This window comes from Electrona antarctica (assembly GCF_951216825.1).
Source record: "Electrona antarctica genome assembly, chromosome: 7".
In the NCBI taxonomy this organism is placed as follows: Eukaryota; Metazoa; Chordata; class Actinopteri; order Myctophiformes; family Myctophidae; genus Electrona; species Electrona antarctica.
In genome coordinates, this window is record NC_136812.1 from 13,845,491 (window position 1) to 13,864,495 (window position 19,005).

Below are 19,005 nucleotides of genomic sequence, written 5' to 3' on the forward strand. Positions count from 1 at the left end.
TACATCATGTATAAGTTGTTTACTCAGTCAGTCATCCCTCATACTCACTGACTCATACGTTAGCTACTCCAATGCCATGCAACACTTCAACCCTCGCTCACTAAACCTGTCTGCCAACAGGCTGCACAGCATGTCTGACATTCTTTCTTTCTCTGTGTGTGTGTGTGTGTGTGTGTGTGTGTGTGTGTGTGTGTGTGTGTGTGTGTGTGTGTGTGTGTGTGTGTGTGTGTGTGTGTGTGTGTGTGTGTGTGTAATGTGTATGGTGTGTGAGACAATCCTATACTCACGGGCAAAGCGTTTCTTCCTCCACAAACTCTGGACCTAAAGAAAGAGACAAACATCATAGTGTTTAGTTTGTAATCTTCAACTTCCTGTAATCTTCAACTTCCCGAGCACCAGACTGGTCAGGTGCTCGGAGCACATTCCATTCACTGATTGACAGCCAAATCCAGCTATGTGTAGTTTAGACAATAGGTAGATTACAACTGTGTGTGGTTGACTTAATATTGTGACTAAAAATGCAAATTCTTTATATTAATCTTTTTGTCTTTTATACATTTAGAGTAACCAATTATATTTACTACCTTTTTTTTTAATCATTGTTGCCATGTCTCCTTATTATACGTGACTTTGGGCTTGTTTTTCTGTATAGTTGCTCATAAATATGTTTTGTGTAGTTGCTTATTTGGGATTGCTTCCTAATGTTGTTTAAATAAGTGGTTCTCAAACATTTTCATGTCATCGTGGACACCCAAATGAATAGGCCTATGCATTTGTCCATCCCTAAACCCCACCTGAAAATATGTTGTGCCAGGGAGCCCCCTACCACATTTGTGTTGTTAATGTTTAGAAGATGTTCCAAATATTTCACATTTTATCGCTTCTTTTCAGTCACTTATTTTGGGCTTGTTTTCATAGACCTGGTGGCTTATTTCCCTCACAAACTCTGGCAACACTGAATTTAATCCTCTGTTCCTGTATTTCCACTGCTTCTGGCCTACCTAGTACCTGCCAGTGAGGAGCCCCCATTGGGAGGATGGCGTAATGTAGCTCCTCTGTCCTACTCCTCCCATTCAACATTCCCCGCTGGCTCCAGGCGTTGCTCACCCCCAGCTCAAATAATCACCCTTCCTGGGTGGCTTCCCTCCCCCAAACACGGCCAATTGAGTTTGAATAGAGTCTAGACGATCAGCCAAACCAGATGCACCGCACTGGATTCGAACCCTCTAGACTTGACATGTACTTTAAAGGAGAAGTTGACATTGTCACATTCCTAAGCCAAAAATGTGATGACTGGCCGAGTCTCCAGAAGGAGACTTGCGGTGTCTCCTACCGGAGACATTATCATCTTTCCGCCGGCCATCAAATGATTGGCTTAGGAATGTGACAAAGTGTGGTTAGAGTGTCCGCCCTGAGACTGGTTCGATCCCCGGCCGGGTCATTCCAAAGACTCTGAAAAATGGGACCCAGTGCCTCCCTGCTTGGCACTTAGCATCAAGGGTTGGATTGGATAAGTCCCATGTCCAGGGGGTGTACTTGTACAACAAGCTGCCTGACACTACAGAAACAGGAGATAGGCTCCTGCCCTATGGGCCTCATGGCTTGGCAAGGCTTACTTACTTTATCTGCCCAATGGAGGAATCAAACCCCGATCACCATGATGGTGGGTAAGTGCTTTACTCAGTGCCACACCCAGACACTCAGGAATACATAGTTTCATAGTTTGATGAGTTAAGCATTACATACCTCCTGCCTCCTCTTCTGTACTGTGGCTGGAACTAATTAGAAGAAAAACAAAATCATTACATGTACTGGTATGTACAGTATTTAAGTGTGTGCGTGTGCGTGTGTGCGTGTGCGTGTGCGTGTGCGTGTGTGTGTGTGTGTGTGTGTGTGTGTGTGTGTGTGTGTGTGTGTGTGTGCTCGTGCGTGCATGCGTGCATGCGTGTCATACCTGGGAGTGGGCTCCTCTTCCACAGGTTTGGGTGCATGGAAGAACGTGGCCAACTTCTGAAGTGCTTCATGTCTCGCTCTGCATTAAAAAGACATGCAGACATTTAAATCATACACATATCTCGCCCAGATATGATATCTGGAACATCAGGTTTGAGTGGCTGAGATAGAGAGATAGATATAGAGAATATAGAGAGAGATTCACAGAGTAGTAGGCAGATATACACAGACAGACAGACAGACAGACAGACAGACAGACAGACAGACAGACTCACTGTGGGCCCTCGGTGCTGATGTCACTGTGACTGTGTTGGTGGATTATGCTGACCACCTCGTTTCCTGAAAATAACACGTAATGTAAAGCATTATACTGCATGTAAATATGATAAATATGAAACCAGATATAGTCGTTAAGGGAACTTTGTGCATGATCTAGAGAGCCGTTATAATGGAAAAAAGGCTATGTTCCTTCCTGAAGTCAGTAGGGGGGGTTGTTATAGTTATTATACTATAACTATAACAACACACATTCCTTTAACCAAAGTTGGCTTAGCGGAGTCTCTATGCTAGTATCAGTGGTGTGGTGTCTTACCCATATCTGGCATTGAGTGTGTCCTGGTGTGACCCCTGGGGGTGGAAAAAAAGGACATAGAAGATCTTAATCTTGTCAAAAGAAAGAAATGTAAACAATACAAAACGCACACAGATCCTGCATACAGTTCATACATGCAGTACATAGGAAGTACGTGGGCCACAGCTTTAATTTTAATTGTTATTTTAGTGCTATTCCTTTTAATAAATTAGTAAAAACTTAACAAAACATCATACATTGAAAACAGTTTGCACAGCTAAAGAATTGGAAGATAAGATTTCATATCCACCCTGAAATACTAGGCTTAAGTATGAAATAAATTGACTAATAAACTAAGCCTATGTTCTCCATGATTTTTGTTTAGTTTGAGTTAGTTTTGTATATACGGTTTCAGTTAGTTATCCATTTGTGTAAAGCCTCGTGTTAATTTCTATGATTTTATATAAGAAATGAAAAAATCGGCACACCAATTTCGGCTCCCAAGTTTCTTTACTTATATTTCAGGTAACGTTTCTGGCCGCAGCCCTTCCTCAGACCTTACCCAACAAACACAACAGGTGTTTGTGGAAGGGCTGCAGCCCGAAACGTTACCTGAAATAAAAGTAAAGAAACTTGGGAGCCGAAATTGGTGTGCCGATTTTTTCATTTCTTATATGACTTCATTTTGATCCAGCACCCAGCCAAAAGGTATAGATGTGCGTGTCCTTTTTGACTGTGTGTTCAGCCTCCTCCACTACTTAATTTCTATGATTTCAGCACGCTGTGTCGCGTGCTGACAGTAAATGTAATGTACAGTAAATGTAGCATATAAATCTACATTCATCAGTTGACCAGGTGAGGGAACTGGCTATCGTCTCGTCAGGTGGAAACCTCATATGTCCAAAACTGTTTCTTCTCATAATAAAAAAAATCACACCCGTGTGAACTGAGTGGTGCAAATCCCCCACCCCGCCTCTCTCTCTCTCTCTCTCTCTCTCTCTCTCTCTCTCTCTCTCTCTCTCTCTCTCTCTCTCTCTCTCTCTCTCTCTCTCTCTCATTAGCAGGCAACAGTGCATCTCTCTGTCGCTGTTTCTGCCACAACAGCGCCCCTACTGGTATGAGTCACACATGAGTCACACACATTAACACGAGTCACATAGGTTAACACGAGTCACATAGGTAGGTGAACACGGACATTGCTGTTCCTTGGAGTGGTTGCACCACTCAAAAAAAATAATATATATATATATTATTGCAGTCGCTAAGTATACGTGCAATATGCACTGCGAGTAGGGCAACTCGCCGAGGGGGGAAAGAAAATGTGCCAAAAAGTGCCAAGCCTACCCTCATACTAACAATTGAACGTACGCTAAAGTTAATTTATGAAGAAAAAAAAAACAACTTAAATAAAGGAGATAAGAGGTTCCTGCCCCGACTACACTACTACTACGCTACACTATGCTGAGTTCAGGTGAAAGATAAATGGAGGTTGTTGGAAGTCGGTTTAGCTCAGTGTGGACTTACGCTGCTGTACTGAAGGGGTCTGTGGTTTCTGTAGGTGAGGACAGAACTTCCTCATCATCACACGCCCACTCTTCATCACTGTCGTCTGTAACTGAACACACACACACACACACACACACACACACACACACACACACACACAGTGTCAAATTGAATCCACATACTGTAGATAATTAATAGTGTTTTAACTAGCCTACTATACTATATCAACTAAAAATAAATACTTACAACTGCCCGTTGAGAGTGGATAGTGGTTTGATGTCCTGATGAAAAGAAGAAAATAATAATATATAATCTACTGTATGACTTGCAACTTGTAAGACTGTAAACCTGGATGACCCCTGAGTTAGTGTCAAAGTGTCCTTGAGCAAGACACTGAACCATGTGTGTGTAGTGAATGACTGAGTGAATATAAATGCAACATTTTTATTTACTAATGGATGTATACTGTCCTGGAGTTGGATGTTTAGAACAGTGTCTGCATGTATGTCCCCCCAAATTGTGCCCAAATAAGGGGGTTCACCCACCCACACTCACATTTGGAGGAATACGTCATGTAATATATGGCATAGTTCCACACTACAACTAGAGCCTGTTGTGTTTGTTGGGTAAAGTTTTCCAAATTGGTCGTGCTATGAAGGACAAATAAGTTAAATTGGTACACACCTGCTCCCTAGACTTGCTGCCTCTGGGTCTATGGCGATAGTGCTAGTTTTACGGTTAATGGCCGCCTTCTTCCCCAGCTCCAACATTTCCTTGATGTCCAGTTCTACGTGGTCCACAGCAATGTAGCCATCTGCACACACACAGGTATGTAATAACAACGTGTTTAGCAATAGTAAATCCAAATTATGAACACAATGTAATTTGGGGTTCTTTAGGATAATTGTTGTTGACACTAAAAATCCCACTCGTGTGAAGTGAGGGACGCCTCACTCCTTTACGTGACCGTCGTGACATCACATGACGTTTACTGCTGTAAAAAATCATTCAAAGTTCCATAGACTAGGCTGCTACTGTTTGTTATAAGTGCTCTAAACAGGCCTGGGCCGTGGCTCAGCGGTCCAGGCACCTTGGCCGGTAGCCCGAGTCTGGCAGTGTGCCGCGGGTTCGACTGCCGATCCCGGCGGCCTTTACTGCATGTCACTCCCCCATATCTCTCCCCCATTTCCTATCAGCCTAATGTCTGTCCCTCTATAAAAAATCACACCTGTGTGAACTGAGAGGTGTAAGGTCTTATATAGACTGATCAGCTGTGGTCTGACGTAATGTCTGACGTAATGAAATCACACCCGTGTGAACTGGGTGACCATAGAAACCGTGCTCATTTTTTGGTACGAACAGACAGACAGACAGACAGACAGACAGACACGTAAACTAACAAAGCCAGTCGTAGGAGTGGTTTACACCACTCAAAAATATAAAATAAAGACGAAAGCCAAAAAAAAAAAAGTGCTCTAAACAAACATTAAAAGTCCATAGACTTGGCTGCCTGCCATATGACATCATTTCAAGACAGACGTTGGGTTGTCCCACATGGTGAAACAAAAACATGACAGCTTGACGCTTCACTGCTGACAGTGCTGAGTCATTGGAGCCGTGAAAAATGTTGAAGCCAAGTCGACTTTTTTTCTCACGCCGGTCACGCACACACAGCGACAGTCATCACTTTGTAGTTCCATGTCGCTGGCTTCCGTTGAAAAAGACGTGTAGCCCGTTGCTTTGTCGCTGCTAGTGTGAACGCAGCATATGGTTTCTCAGCGGTTGGTAGCGTCCTGGTCTGATGTCATCACTTGCATGTTTTGCACTTCATGTAAAGCATGCCGTTAGTTTGTGCGGGACATACACAGTGCCTCAACTGTCAGCTGTCAGTCGGCTGATTGTATTCAAATCAGCCTCACCTTTCTACACTCCTATCAACTAAGGGTAAAGGAAGCACCCGGCCCTGTTTCAATATAAAGCCTTTTCACCTGGTCTAAACTGGTTCTCAAAGTAGTGTCCGGCCGGGGACCCCCAGGGGTCCTTGAGGGTGGCAAAGGATCCCAAGCAAAAGTAGTTAACATAACATCACAATCATTTTAACCACTTTATCCATTTACGTGTTGGCTATTAAAAAAATTGCCAACATGTAAAAACAGCGCATCACTTCGTGCCACGCTGCGAGCTTGTACACTTGCTATTTCTGAATCGTTTTGAAATATCTCAAAATTGTTTGGAAACTTTTGAATAATCTAGAATTTGTTCTTCTTTTCTGGGGGTCCCCTGGTACAAAATGCTTTCAGACGGCGGTCCTTACATGAAAAAAAGTTGGTGGTTAGGGTTAAACGTGGTAGGTTGGTGGTTAGGGTTAAACGTGGTAGGTTGGTGGTTAGGGTTAAACGTGGTAGGTTGGTGGTTAGGGTTAAACGTGGTAGGTTGGGAACTCACAGGTGTTGCTGCCGTCCCTGGCCAGCCACTTGCCCTTGGGACAGTTGGTTGTTCTGATGATGCTGATGGTGTCACCGCTCTGCACCTGCAGGTCATTCTTGCGTCCCTTTGTTGTCACGGTTACTGTGGCCTGGTACATGGCTTCCTCCTGCCCCGTGATCTGACAGAGGAAGGGAGGTGGTTAGTGACGTGTGCGAGGTGACGCGCGTGCACACACACACACACACACACACACACACACACACACACACACACACACACACACACACACACACACACACACACACACACACACACACACACACACACACACCAATGATACTATCAAGGTTCCATTCTATTTAGTGTAACATGCAGCACCCTGACCATAGAGTTATATATAAACTAGAGAGTGGACTGCCCCGCCCCCAGCTATTTGTTTTAATGGAAGTTGCTCACTGGCATTTGAAGCACGTGGAAGAACGCTCTACTTCTGCATTTTCTTGATTTGCACACCACCATAATGGTGCCCAAAATGCTGAAGCGCTAACCTCCATGAACGCGCCTGAATCGATTTATGAACGAGCGCTGTGTTAAACCCCAGCTGCGTGCTCTTTTGCTCGTGCATGTACTTTGCCCGCCTGCAGTTCCAGCTTTGGCCAGTAGGGTGGGGGCAGCTTCACGTTTCCCAGCCGCTTTGGGGGCCTGACCCTGACTCTGTTTGTCCTGAATGGAATGTGACCTTCATTATTATTATTGGTAACACCTTTGTTTACTACTATATCATGTCAAAAAGGACAGGTATTTTATATTCATGCATTGGCTTTGGTTATAGCAGAGCATGAAGATATTTTCACAAACGCAGGCCCAGTGTTTGCGTTTCAACACTAGAAGTAACTAGAAAGGTAGTAATTTACAATAGATTATGTTTTTGTGCATAACAGAACAGACAACCAGGACTATAGATTCCTTCGAGGTCTCTATGGCACCATGTTGGTTCTCTCAGCTCTTCTGTGTAGGAATGAATTCGGACAGGTTTTTGTGCCAAAGCACACACACCCCCCTCTCCTCTCTTCTCCTCTCATCTACAGATCAGATGTCAGAACCTTCCCTAAAACATCCGTGACAACGCCCCACATGTCCTAGACTCTTCTCGTCCTGGCTCCCAAACTAGAACTGCAGACTTGCTGCCAAATGTCCACCGTAATCTGAAGACTCGCCTCCACTCCACCTTAGCCTGTAGCTCTTGACCTAGTCTTGACAACCATGCAGACTAATGCAAAGTTGGATAGCATGATATTTAGAGTACAAATGCTAGGTTCTTGGTTTACCTGTAATCCTAGATTACTGAGGCACTGCACTGTCTCGTCTCTATGCATTTGATGTAGGCCTATCTGTTTGTTTCTTAATGTAAATCACTCTGGATAAAGTCTGCTAAATGCATAAATTGCCTCTCCTCTCTAGGCCTGTCACAATTATTACATAATGGTCTAATCACAATTATTTGCGATAATCGCAATTATTTTTGTCATAATCGTTTCCATGTTGAACATTTTTCATATATTCATGCTGTGGCAGTTCACCCTGCCACTGATGATATATTGAACGACCTGTATTAAATTCTGATTATTTATTTCTAAATAATAAATGGGTTAAAGTTTGAATTATTATTTATTGTGTATGTTGCAGAGAATTATATTATTTCGGTCTGTGTATGTATATTGGTTGACTCTTGATTGTTAATTGCTTGTTGTCTCCATGGTAGGGAGCAACTATCAGCTGTGGGGTGTGGGGAACATACCAACAGTATGAGGGTTTGTTTAGAGTACCCTGCTTTCTCATTGTTTGTATGATATGGTTAATTGATTGAATAATAAGTGATGTATAATAATATGTGATGAATAATATGTGTTGTCCCTGGACATTATGAAGTACTGGTGTAATTGTGGAATCAATTCAGGGTGGCGTGTTCCAGTGGGAGGGGCTTAGCCTTTATATGTAGGGACTCTAGGGAGGCCTCCCACTGCCTGGCAGTCAAAGTAGGACTGTGGAGGTGTAAGGGCCACCTGTCCAGTAATCTGTAAATACCTTTGTTTTTGGTCTGTGTGAATAAAGACAAACAGAATCTGCCTGGAGGTTATTTTCTATATATTTTCCTGGTTTTCATACTACCCACATTAGGCAAGTGTGACACATGCTGAAATGGCTAATCTACAATCTTACAACATGTTGCAAGCTACTAAACTTGTAGATCAGCTATTTCCGCTATTATTTTTTACCTTTAAGTATAAAAAATATGAATATATCAGTCTCTGTATATTTCAGTTATTTGTCATATCTGCCCTGTGCATTTTTTGATTACCAGGCAAACAGAATTGTATTCCTATGTTCCAAAGTTCCATGCCATCACAATAAAATCGTTAATCACTCTTATTTGTATAGCAATTCATCGTCAACTTAAATGTGTAATCGTGACAGCCCTCGTCCTCTCCTTATTTGTCAGTCAAAAAGAAAAGCACTTGCTCACATTGAACTTCTTCTTCATCTCGGTCTCCTTCTTCTCTCTCTCTTTCTGCTCCTTCTTCTCCCTCTCCTTCTGTTCCTTCAGCTCTTTCTTCTCCTTCTCCAGCCGCTGCTTCTCTCTCTTCCTCAGCTCCTTCTCGTCGGGTCCCTCGGGAGGAGCAGCCTTCTTGTCGGTCCTGTTGGACGGAGACGGACGGAGAAGGAAGACAGACCAGCCACAGGTGTCAGTGTGTTAAGAACTATTTTGGGCATGCCACTATAGGTGAGAGTCCATATTTTAACTTGCTATGTTTATTTTTATTCTTTTTTTGTGAATTAACGCCATACTCGATCATACTAGAGCTCCACACAAAAGCGTCAAAAGAAGCAGATATACAAGCTTGAAATGCAGTGCAAAGCAGCACATTTTGAGCTTGTAGATCTGATACCTTGCTGTTTTAGAATTTGAATCCTGAAAAGTAACAGTTTTGGACATATACAGTATGGTTTCCACATGGGACCAAACTGAGCCACACTGTATTTCAGTGTACTGTACCTCTATGACAGTGGTTCTCAGGCTTTTCAGGCTGTGATCTACCAAAATAATCGTATTTGAACTGGGAAATATGCCCCCACCCTGACAAGCACTTGAAATGGAAACATTTCATTTAGTTGTCTCGCATTCCACAGATACATTTTGTGGCCGAAAATAGCCGATCTACAGGCTACATGCTTGTGAGCATGTAGAATGGCTATTTTCAAAGCATTCTACGGTAATATTTGACAATTTGGCCAATGTTTGATCATTTTTATAGTGTAGTTTGTTGGTTATTTTTGTCGTAGTAATGGTCTTAAGATATTAAAAAGGACTTAAAAGTCTTTAAAGGTATATTCAGTGATTTGACTTAATTCAAATATCACTTATTTTTTCTTTTTTTCTGGATAATCCTCCCTACTATAGAGTGTGCTGACCATATAAGGAGTTCCTCCCTGTCCCCAGTGAGCCCCTGGGGTCAAAAAACCCTAGTTTCAGTTTTGGTGGCGGGTGGCAAAACCTTCATCCAATCAGGATGAGTGGGGCCTTCCTCCAATCATGATCGAGTGGGGGCGGGCCTTGGTGCACATGCTGTTGGCCTGTTGCACTTCCCCCCACTGTAGAGCGTGCATGTGCACATTTTGTTACCGGGGCGGACTGGGTGGTTTTCCAAATCACCCAAATCACTGAATGCTCCTTTAAATCATAACTTTAGAAATGTGCAGATATGCTGTATACACTTACAGTATACTACAGGTATGTTGGTCTGTTTACTGTTGAGTGAGAAAACAATGTTGCACATTAAGCTAATCATGACTCCCAGTTTGGGAACCACTGCTGCTCTAAGGGGTAACTGAGACACTATTTCACAATGTATTGTATTGTACCTCTATGGGATAACTGAGACAAAAACACACATCTGATATTAGAGCAGAAATGGGTCAAAATGTAGGCCTTACTTGCCAAACCTGCCCGTCTTGATTTTCTCTTCAGCCTGTTGACAAAAAGAAGAGAGATAAAGAGATTGCTGCAATAAATAAACAGCTTTTGTCATGATAAGAAGAGGGGTTTCTATTCCTTAAAGCTTATTCACATTCACACACACTTATTCACACTTATTCACACACACACACACACACACACACACACACACACACACACACACACACACACACACACACACACACACACACACACACACACACACACACACACACACACACACACACACAAAGACCTTTACTTACTTTTGGCGGCTGTGTCTCAGCATACGGATCTACGTTAAATGAGAAAAACAGTTATGTAAACAACACACAATATCGTTTTGTATCACCTTTCTATACAACAGATAATGGAGGCATCATGTAAACAGCCACTTTATCTTATCTCTATGCTGTTGATTGTACGATAGAGGGTGGAATCAAAGTTTGACTGATAACTGAAGGTTACAGAACGATGGTAACTAGGATGAACTAATATTAGTAAATAAGTGAACTCTCGGCCCGCGTGGAGGACCAGATGGGTGTTGTTTGTTGACTACTTAAAACAACTAGAGTGGTGCCCGTTGGGCACTGGCCTACTTGGAACGATGCCAGTTGGAAATGCAAGCCTCACCCCGTTATTAAGTCTGTGTCCCTTTTATGCCCATATATGGAGTTCTTTGTCAGGCATGCCCAAATATGGAGTCTATCCAGATGTCAGAATGATGTCAGAACAGGCCAGCTCCATATATGGAGATATAGGGGTGATCAGGTCCAGTGCCCGGGCATAGGCTTTTGTGCTGGTTCTGGACAACCGGCTATCCGACGGGCACTTCACTCCCTGTGGGGGTGTGGAACGCGTGTGTCGGTGGGGCGAACGGTTCTCGAATTATGTGGATTACAGACGTACACACGTACTTCTTTTAACGACTTGCCCGAAATAGGGATGCTAAGGTTAATATAGGATACCCTATACTTTTGTACAAGGTGGGGTTGGGGTTTTGACATGAACTGATATGAAGATAGTACAAAATTATATTTATATCTTTTGTGTAGAATTCTGTAATTATTGCAAAAAACAAAATTAATAAAAGATAAATATATATATATAAAGGACATTGCTATGATCTTGAATTGTCTTAAATCATGCCCATCTGATATTCCATGAACTGTACTGTAGGTTTTAAACAAACACTGATGTACTGTACTTACTTAGGACCTTTGGTAGTCCTTTGCGTTTCTTGCCTCCGTCGCCCTTTGCTTTCTTCTTGGTGGCGGAGGGGGAGATGCTCTCGTACACGTCACCACTCTCATAGATGTCACCACTTTCATAGATGTCACCACTTTCATATATGCTGTTCTCCGTTAGAGGCCTGGGTGGGACAGAAGGTTCATTCAAGAGGTAAACTAAAAGGTCTCAGAAATGCTTATTTCGGGGCGACAGTTTCACCCCTTTCTGATATAAATACCCATGGAATAGAGTTGTGTGTGTGTGTGTGTGTGTGTGTGTGTGTGTGTGTGTGTGTGTGTGTGTGTGTGTGTGTGTGTGTGTGTGTGTGTGTGTGTGTGTGTGTGTGTGTGTGTGTGTGTGTGTGTGTGTGTGTGTGTGTGTGTGTGTGTGTGTGTGTGTGTGTGTGTGTGTGTGTGTGTGTGTGTGTGTGTGTGTGTGTGTGTGTGTGTGTGTGTGTTATCGTCTGTCTCACGCTGAAGTTGTCGGGGTGTCCTGAGTGACGGGAGAGGAGCAGGAGTCGGGTGCCTCCGGCGTCGGTTCCGTAACGTCCTGGAATTCGCCGTCATATTCCGTAAACCCGTGGATCTCGGACTCGGGAATGGTTATGCCGTTGCCGTTGAACTCTGCATTGTCCATCTCCGGGAAGGTGTGTCCCTCGGGGCTGTCTAGACTGTCGGTCACCCCGGTGCCCCACTCCAGTTCTGGCGACTCTGAAGAGGGGAGACCGGGCGCATCCGACCCCACGTCCTCGACCTCCAGGACTTCGGCGCTGACCTCTCCCTCTGAGAACTCTGGAGGAGCAGGGATATCTATTGCTGAGAGGGGGGGGAAACAATATATCGTATAAACAAAGGAAAACATAACATTTGCTTCACAAATAAAGGGTGGAACTTGACCTTGCCGAACCTTTTTACTCCTTTTTATGTAGCCGTTGTGCCAGTTATTTCCAACCCACATACACATTATGCGTGTTGTCACTGCTGCTATGCTACTGACCCGTCAGCAGCCAGTGAGGAGCCCCCACCGGGAGGACATAAGGTAGAGCCTCTGTCCTCCCGCCCACCACTCTCCCAGCCCGTAGGATTACATGCAGTAACAATTATCACCGTCCCCGCTCAGCCTCCCTCCCCTGAACACGGGGTCGCTCAGCCTCCCTCCCCTGAACACGGGGTCGCTCCTCCCTCCTCCCTCCCCTGAACACGGGGTCGCTCAGCCTCCCTCCCCTGAACACGGGGTCGCTCCTCCCTCCTCCCTCCCCTGAACACGGGGTCGCTCAGGCTCCCTCCCCTGAACACGGGGTCAGTTATGCTCACGTATAGATAGATAGACACTCAACAAAGCCAGATACACTGCATGGATTCGAACCCCCAGACCCCGTGGTGGTGGGCAGCTACTTTACCACTGCACCACCCAAGTGCCCAACTTTGCCTAACGTTTTATCAAGAGATTTAATACATCGTCTCTGTCGGGTGGAAACCTCATATTTCCCAGGGTTCAAATTCAAAAATAGCAAAAGTAGCAGATCTGCAAGGTCAAGTCTCTTCGCGTCGTGCCACGTTTCAAGATTGTAGATCTTCAGCTTTTGATACTTTTGTCAGTGACACTGTAGTATGATCAATTAGGGCGTTAATTTATGACAAAACACGAAAAGTAAGAATATGAAGATAAGAGGTTTCTGCCCGACAGCAACGATATAGCTTTGTGTCACAATGGAGTCATGAACATACAGTTGTCTTCCAGAGCTGGCGGAGGCAGGTAGGGAGTCAGGTCAACGATGGGGGGTCTGGCAGGCTTCTCTGGAGCTGAACCCAGGGACTCTAGGTCTGGGAGCGGCTCCACCACCATAAGCTCAGGGATGAAGTCAGTCTCCTCCTCAGTAATACCCTCCAAAAGGGGGGATGCTTGCCCTGCAAAAATAAATTATAGCATTTGCAATAATTTGTACTTCACCGTACCACTTATCATGACTTCTGGTGGCTGCTATTCAAATTCACATTTGAACTAGATATGAAGTGATATGCAAGTGAATATGCCATATGATATCGTTGCTGTCAAGCAAGTCTAACTTTTTTTGATGCCCTACTTTGATCACACAACAGTGTCACACTAAAAAGTATCAAAAGTAGCAGATCCGCAAGCTCAAAACGTGGCGTAACGTGTTTTTACCTGACAGAGAAGGTATGCAGTTTGTATGTGATAATAACAGACACAGCAAACACGTGGAGAAGAAACAATGAGTGTTTTTACAAGGAAGTGTCCAGAGAAGCAAAGGGGAGAAACAGAAGGACAAAAGAAGCCAAGTGGAAGAATTTGACTTGTGAGGACAGCAAACCAGTCCAAGCCATTGTGTTGAGCACTCTGCGGGGCCTACTGACAACAGAGGCATGACCTGGAAAGAACAGGAGGGTTCAGCTCCTGTCTTACACTACAAGCCTATGTAGTGTAATGTCCCCCTGAAATAGCCTGTCCCAGTGGTTCCCAAACTGTGATGCGTGCACCCCTTGTGGTGCGCGAGCACCTTCTAGGGGGTGCATGACATGAAAAGGCTAATGGTGGTGCTATGGTTTTATTTTAAATACATTAACATATTATGCCAATATATGGCAAGTATATGCAGAATATAGCCTATGCTGCACATGTTATGCCATATTCAGGTTCATATATTTGCATAATATATGTGGATAAAAAAGAATGTCTCTATATAGCTAGCTTATGCAATTTATATTTCCATGTGGGGGGGTGCGTCAGCTAGGTTGGGAGGTAGCCTTCTTCACACATGGCAGGCTGTAGTGTACAGCACATTTTGAACTTGAATTTTTGAACAATGATGTTTCATAGCTGACATACCTGTCCTCCTCCACCCTGCCTTGCTAGTTATTATTGGCACAGGACGGAGATTCCAACACGCTTGTTTTTGTTCTCTTTAAACTCTTTCCTTATTGTTCTCAAAGTGGTTCTCAGACTTTTTAATTTCGTGGAACCCCGTAGATCTGAGAGTGTACAACCTTATGGGTCCATTCGGTTCCAACCCTGAGAGTCTGGACACCAATTCAACTATTCTGCCACCAAAATGTGGACTGACCTACCACCACCAGCCATCAAACTTTACGACTCCTATACCCCCATTAAAAAACACCATTAATGAGCACCTGACCACAAATTACAATAGGCCCTAGAAAAGTATTCCAGCTTGCCACCAAAGTTCATTTGTTAATAAACTATGCAATCAATCAAACATTGAGAAGCACTGCCTTAATAAAAATCACCACATGATAGCACCCTCCGACATCAAAGTGTACAGATGGTGACATCTCCTGCATATATACTTTTAGAAGCTAGAGTTCTGGTTTTGTGACTGCATGGTACATTTATCCGGTGTGCCAACATGAGAGGTGTATTTTCTTCAGGGTGAAGTAAAAAATGTAAAGTCACAGGGTAACACGAAGTGGTGGAAAACAGAGAGAGAGAGAGAGAGAGAGAGAGAGAGAGCTCCAGTGTGTTCTGTCCGTCTTACTGTGGTCGAAGCCGTTGACTTCCACCGGTCTGTTTTGATCGTCATAGTCAATTGGTGGGAGTTCGTATGAAGAGCTGGTGGGGCTGACAGACATGGGGGGCTCCTCAGGAGTTGGTGTGACAGTGGTTGATGTGACGGGGCTAGTTAGCGGGATGAGAAGATATAATGTAATATGTTAGTGTGTTTCATTAGCGTCATATAAACCTAATGTTTTTATTTTATAAATGGGGAGCCTGACATAGGCCTAAAATCATTATTGAAATGATTTAAGGCCTAATATTTCCACAATAGCTACACCTGTGGATGGCCAGTCATTTTAGGCCATAAACAAGGGTAACGCCAGGTCTCATAATGATCTCAAATCATACTGTTTATGTTATTTCCCTTTTTACATTTTTTGGAAAATATATATAATGTATAATTGAGATGCCCACAATGGTTAATGGTTAGGTGCCTGCTACTCGACCTGTTATGGCCTGTTATTAGTGCCATTGGTTATAGAACACATCTATGGTGAACAGTTGTTTACCTGAACTTTCTGCGGGCCCCCCTCTCCAGGGCATTTAAGATCCTCTGGTCACATGGAGGGGTCTTCTTCCCGGGGCTCATCTCCGCCCGATCCAGGACAGACAGCGCAGACACCGGGCACTCCACTTGGGGGGACGGAGGTGTAGGCGGAGGGGGCTCTACGACCGAGAGGAGGGGCTCCTCCGCCTCTGCCTCTCCTGCTTCCGCCGGCTCCACCTCAGCCTCTGCCACAGCATCCTCAGGCGGCGGAGAGGGACAAGGGACAACAGGCCTCGGAGGAATAAAGGTGGGGACGTCCATTTCTGAGGGGCTGGGTGATAGGCTTATTGGCTCTGGGTTGGGCGGGGTTGGGGTGACAGGGTCGGGAGGAGGAGGAGAAGAGACGGGAAGGGACACAGCGGAGGTTTCTATCTCAGCAGGGAGTTCAGGCTCTTGTATAGGATCTTCCAGGGCTGCTGGGATATCAGGAAGGACAACTGTAGGAGTAGGAGGGGGAGGGGGAGTGATGGTCGGGCGCATTATAGGAGGTCGCATGACAGGGCATATGACAGGGGAGGGTAAGGTAACGTTGTCGGCCACTACAGCACTGGAGTCGGGTATGGTGGTGAGAACGGGCGGTGTCAGTGCCTTCCGCACCTGGGGGGGCTCCACGTCACAGGCGGGCTCCGGCTCGGTTTGGCCCAGGGCGGGGTACGGGGACATCAGGAGGACCGGGTCCAGTCCAGGGACGTCCGGGCTGGGAACGTCGAGGAGGGAATCGGCCGGAACTGCGGGGACCTCTTTTTTCACAGACTTATTCCTGAAGCCCAGGAAGCCCTTCTTCTTCGGCGCAACTTTGGGCGGCGCCGTGACGGGGACCAGCTCGCCAGTGCTCACCTTCCGGGCCATCCCCGGAAGCAGCGGCAGCTTCTTGACCTTGGCGTCCGCCTTCCCCTCGCCGTTCTGCTTGTCTTTGCCTTTCGTGGCTTTGTCTTTGCCACCCTTGGACTTGGACTCGCCCTTGTCCTTGCTCTTAGTCGGGATCAGGGGCTTCTTGGACTCCTTTTTGTCCTCCTTGAAGACCACCTTGGGACCCTGGGAGTTCTTAGCGTCCAGCGTGTGGTAGATGGAGGTGAGGACGGACGGGCGCGCCCCAGCCGGCAGATATTGGGTGGGGCTGTTAGCCGTGGGGCTCTGGGGAGGGGAGACGACCTTGGGTTTCTGTGGGAGAGCGGGTTTGGTCCTGGGCTGCTTCGGGAGGATGTCTTCATCCTGGAACTTAGCCCGCAGGGCGTTGAAGTCCATCAGATCGTCCTGGAGAAAGGAATGCATGATGCATAAACAGACAATGTATATGGTATCACTGTCAATATTAAGACATTATGTTTGGGTTTGCAAAAAACGCATCCGTTTATTGAAATGGGAGTTTGTGTTTTCCTCACTACTGTTAGCCTAGATATCAAGAAAAGGAAATGCTTTTCAGGTGAATCATTTCAGTAATAACTGTAATTTTGCAACCCTGTGATATGTTGTTGACTAATGGGCCGTTTGTCTACTCGTGTTGCTGTGCAGCTGACTGTGGGTAGAGAAAGTGGATGGACCAGCTTTGGAATCCTGTCACAGATCAACCTAAATCACTTCTGAACAATAGCGTCTGTCCCCCCCCCCCCCCCCACACACACACACACACACTGCTCTGCTCTCCCCGCAAGACACACATGCGAAAATACAAACAATACAGGGTATCTGTTAGAATTAATAGCATAGTTACCACTATACCATGCTATTGTATAGGCTACTATATTTATATGATGATTCAAGTTTCAAGGAAAAAGACCCTTGAGATGTAGGCCTACCATCTCGTTAAGACCCTTGAGATGTAGGCCTACCATCTCGTTGAGATGTAGGCCTACCATCTCGTTAAGCCCCTTGAGATGTAGGCCTACCATCTCGTTGAGATGTAGGCCTACCATCTCGTTAAGACCCTTGAGATGTAGGCCTACCATCTCGTTAAGACCCTTGAGATGTAGGCCTACCATCTCGTTAAGACCCTTGAGATGTAGGCCTACCATCTCGTTTTCGAGGGGCTCCCAACACAGATACATGTACATGGCCATGCATGCCTATTGCCTATACGGGGAAATTAAGTGCTATAAAAGGAACAAACTTATTATTTATGTTAGAGATGCCATTGGCTTGCCATGTTTTGAACTTGATTTGTGTTACTTTATCATATCACAACTCTTCTTTGTGGAATTAAATAAAGTGACACCTTCATAAATTATCATACACCAAGCACTATCAGTGAAAAGAAAACGTGGTCTATCCTATCGTGTTATCGGTGGCAGCGGTCTTGATACCGGAAGGTCGCCAGTTCGAATCAGCGGTCCGACACGTTAAAATTACCACCGCTGAAGTGCCCTTGAACAAGGCATTGAACCACTACGATGAAATGTGTTCTATGAACAGGGCCTGGCTGGAAACAAGTTCTTGAGCTTAGCCCAGATACCCTGGGTAAATATAGTAATCATCATCATTTCAATCATAAATAAAGTGACACCTTCATAATTTATCATACACGAAGCACTATCAGTGAAAATAAAGCGTGGTCTATCCTATCGGGTTATAGATTATGATATTAATAACACTGCTCCATACCTGATCCATTATGCAGCTTTATCCACTTGAACGTCAGCAGGTATAAAGAAAACTCCAATTGGCCTCTTCAGTATCTCATGCTGCGCGCATGATCCATTCCCCCGTCATTCTTTACAAATACAAAGTAGCCTAGGGCTAAATGTGTGTAATTATAACGCTTCGATAAATATGTCCCGTTGCCGATGCTCTTCGTCGATGTGTTCCCTTCTGGAGTTGTTCTGTACTTCTGTTCACGATACGCCACCAGACTCCTGCTCAAGAAGAGTGCGTCCCGCGCGCAGGCTGGCACGGTTTCGGTGTAGGAATGACCCAGTGGGGAAATTGACGCGCATCTTTAACAAAAAAAAACTCTCGTCGAACTGGTCTCTCGCCGGTTTTGCAGAGCTTGTAACGCCACATGGAGACGTGATGATCAACAGCTTGGTTTCATACCTTTGGAATGCAGCCTGGCTGGCACAGCGTGCGCGCGCTCACGAGCGCAAACGCGTGTCACCGCGAGTTGATGGCTATATAGGCGTGTGCGTGGCGCTGTTCCATATAAACGAATATGATGACTTGTGATACTGTAGGCCAGTAGGCCTATCCACCAGTGATGGAAGAAGTACTGACACATATGTTTGTAAA

At 45.0% G+C, this 19,005-nt stretch overlaps 1 protein-coding gene across 1 annotated transcript; it reads right to left on the minus strand.

Moving 5' to 3' along the window:
• Nucleotides 1-283: 283 nt before the first annotated feature.
• Nucleotides 284-17,348, minus strand: LOC306926126 (uncharacterized protein; the record flags this gene model as incomplete). The annotated part of the gene is made up of 17 exons (XM_079505386.1): nt 15,746-17,348; nt 15,217-15,356; nt 13,430-13,609; nt 12,175-12,517; nt 11,684-11,844; nt 10,739-10,767; nt 10,451-10,485; nt 8,982-9,210; nt 6,476-6,635; nt 4,715-4,844; nt 4,277-4,311; nt 4,049-4,139; nt 2,546-2,580; nt 2,229-2,292; nt 1,955-2,032; nt 1,747-1,772; nt 284-321 (listed from the first exon to the last, which is right to left on the minus strand). The coding sequence occupies exons 1-17, from the start codon at nt 17,053-17,055 to the stop codon at nt 284-286; spliced, it is 3,084 nt and encodes a 1,027-aa protein (XP_079361512.1). The 5' UTR covers nt 17,056-17,348.
• Between the last annotated feature and the right edge of the window lie 1,657 nt (nt 17,349-19,005).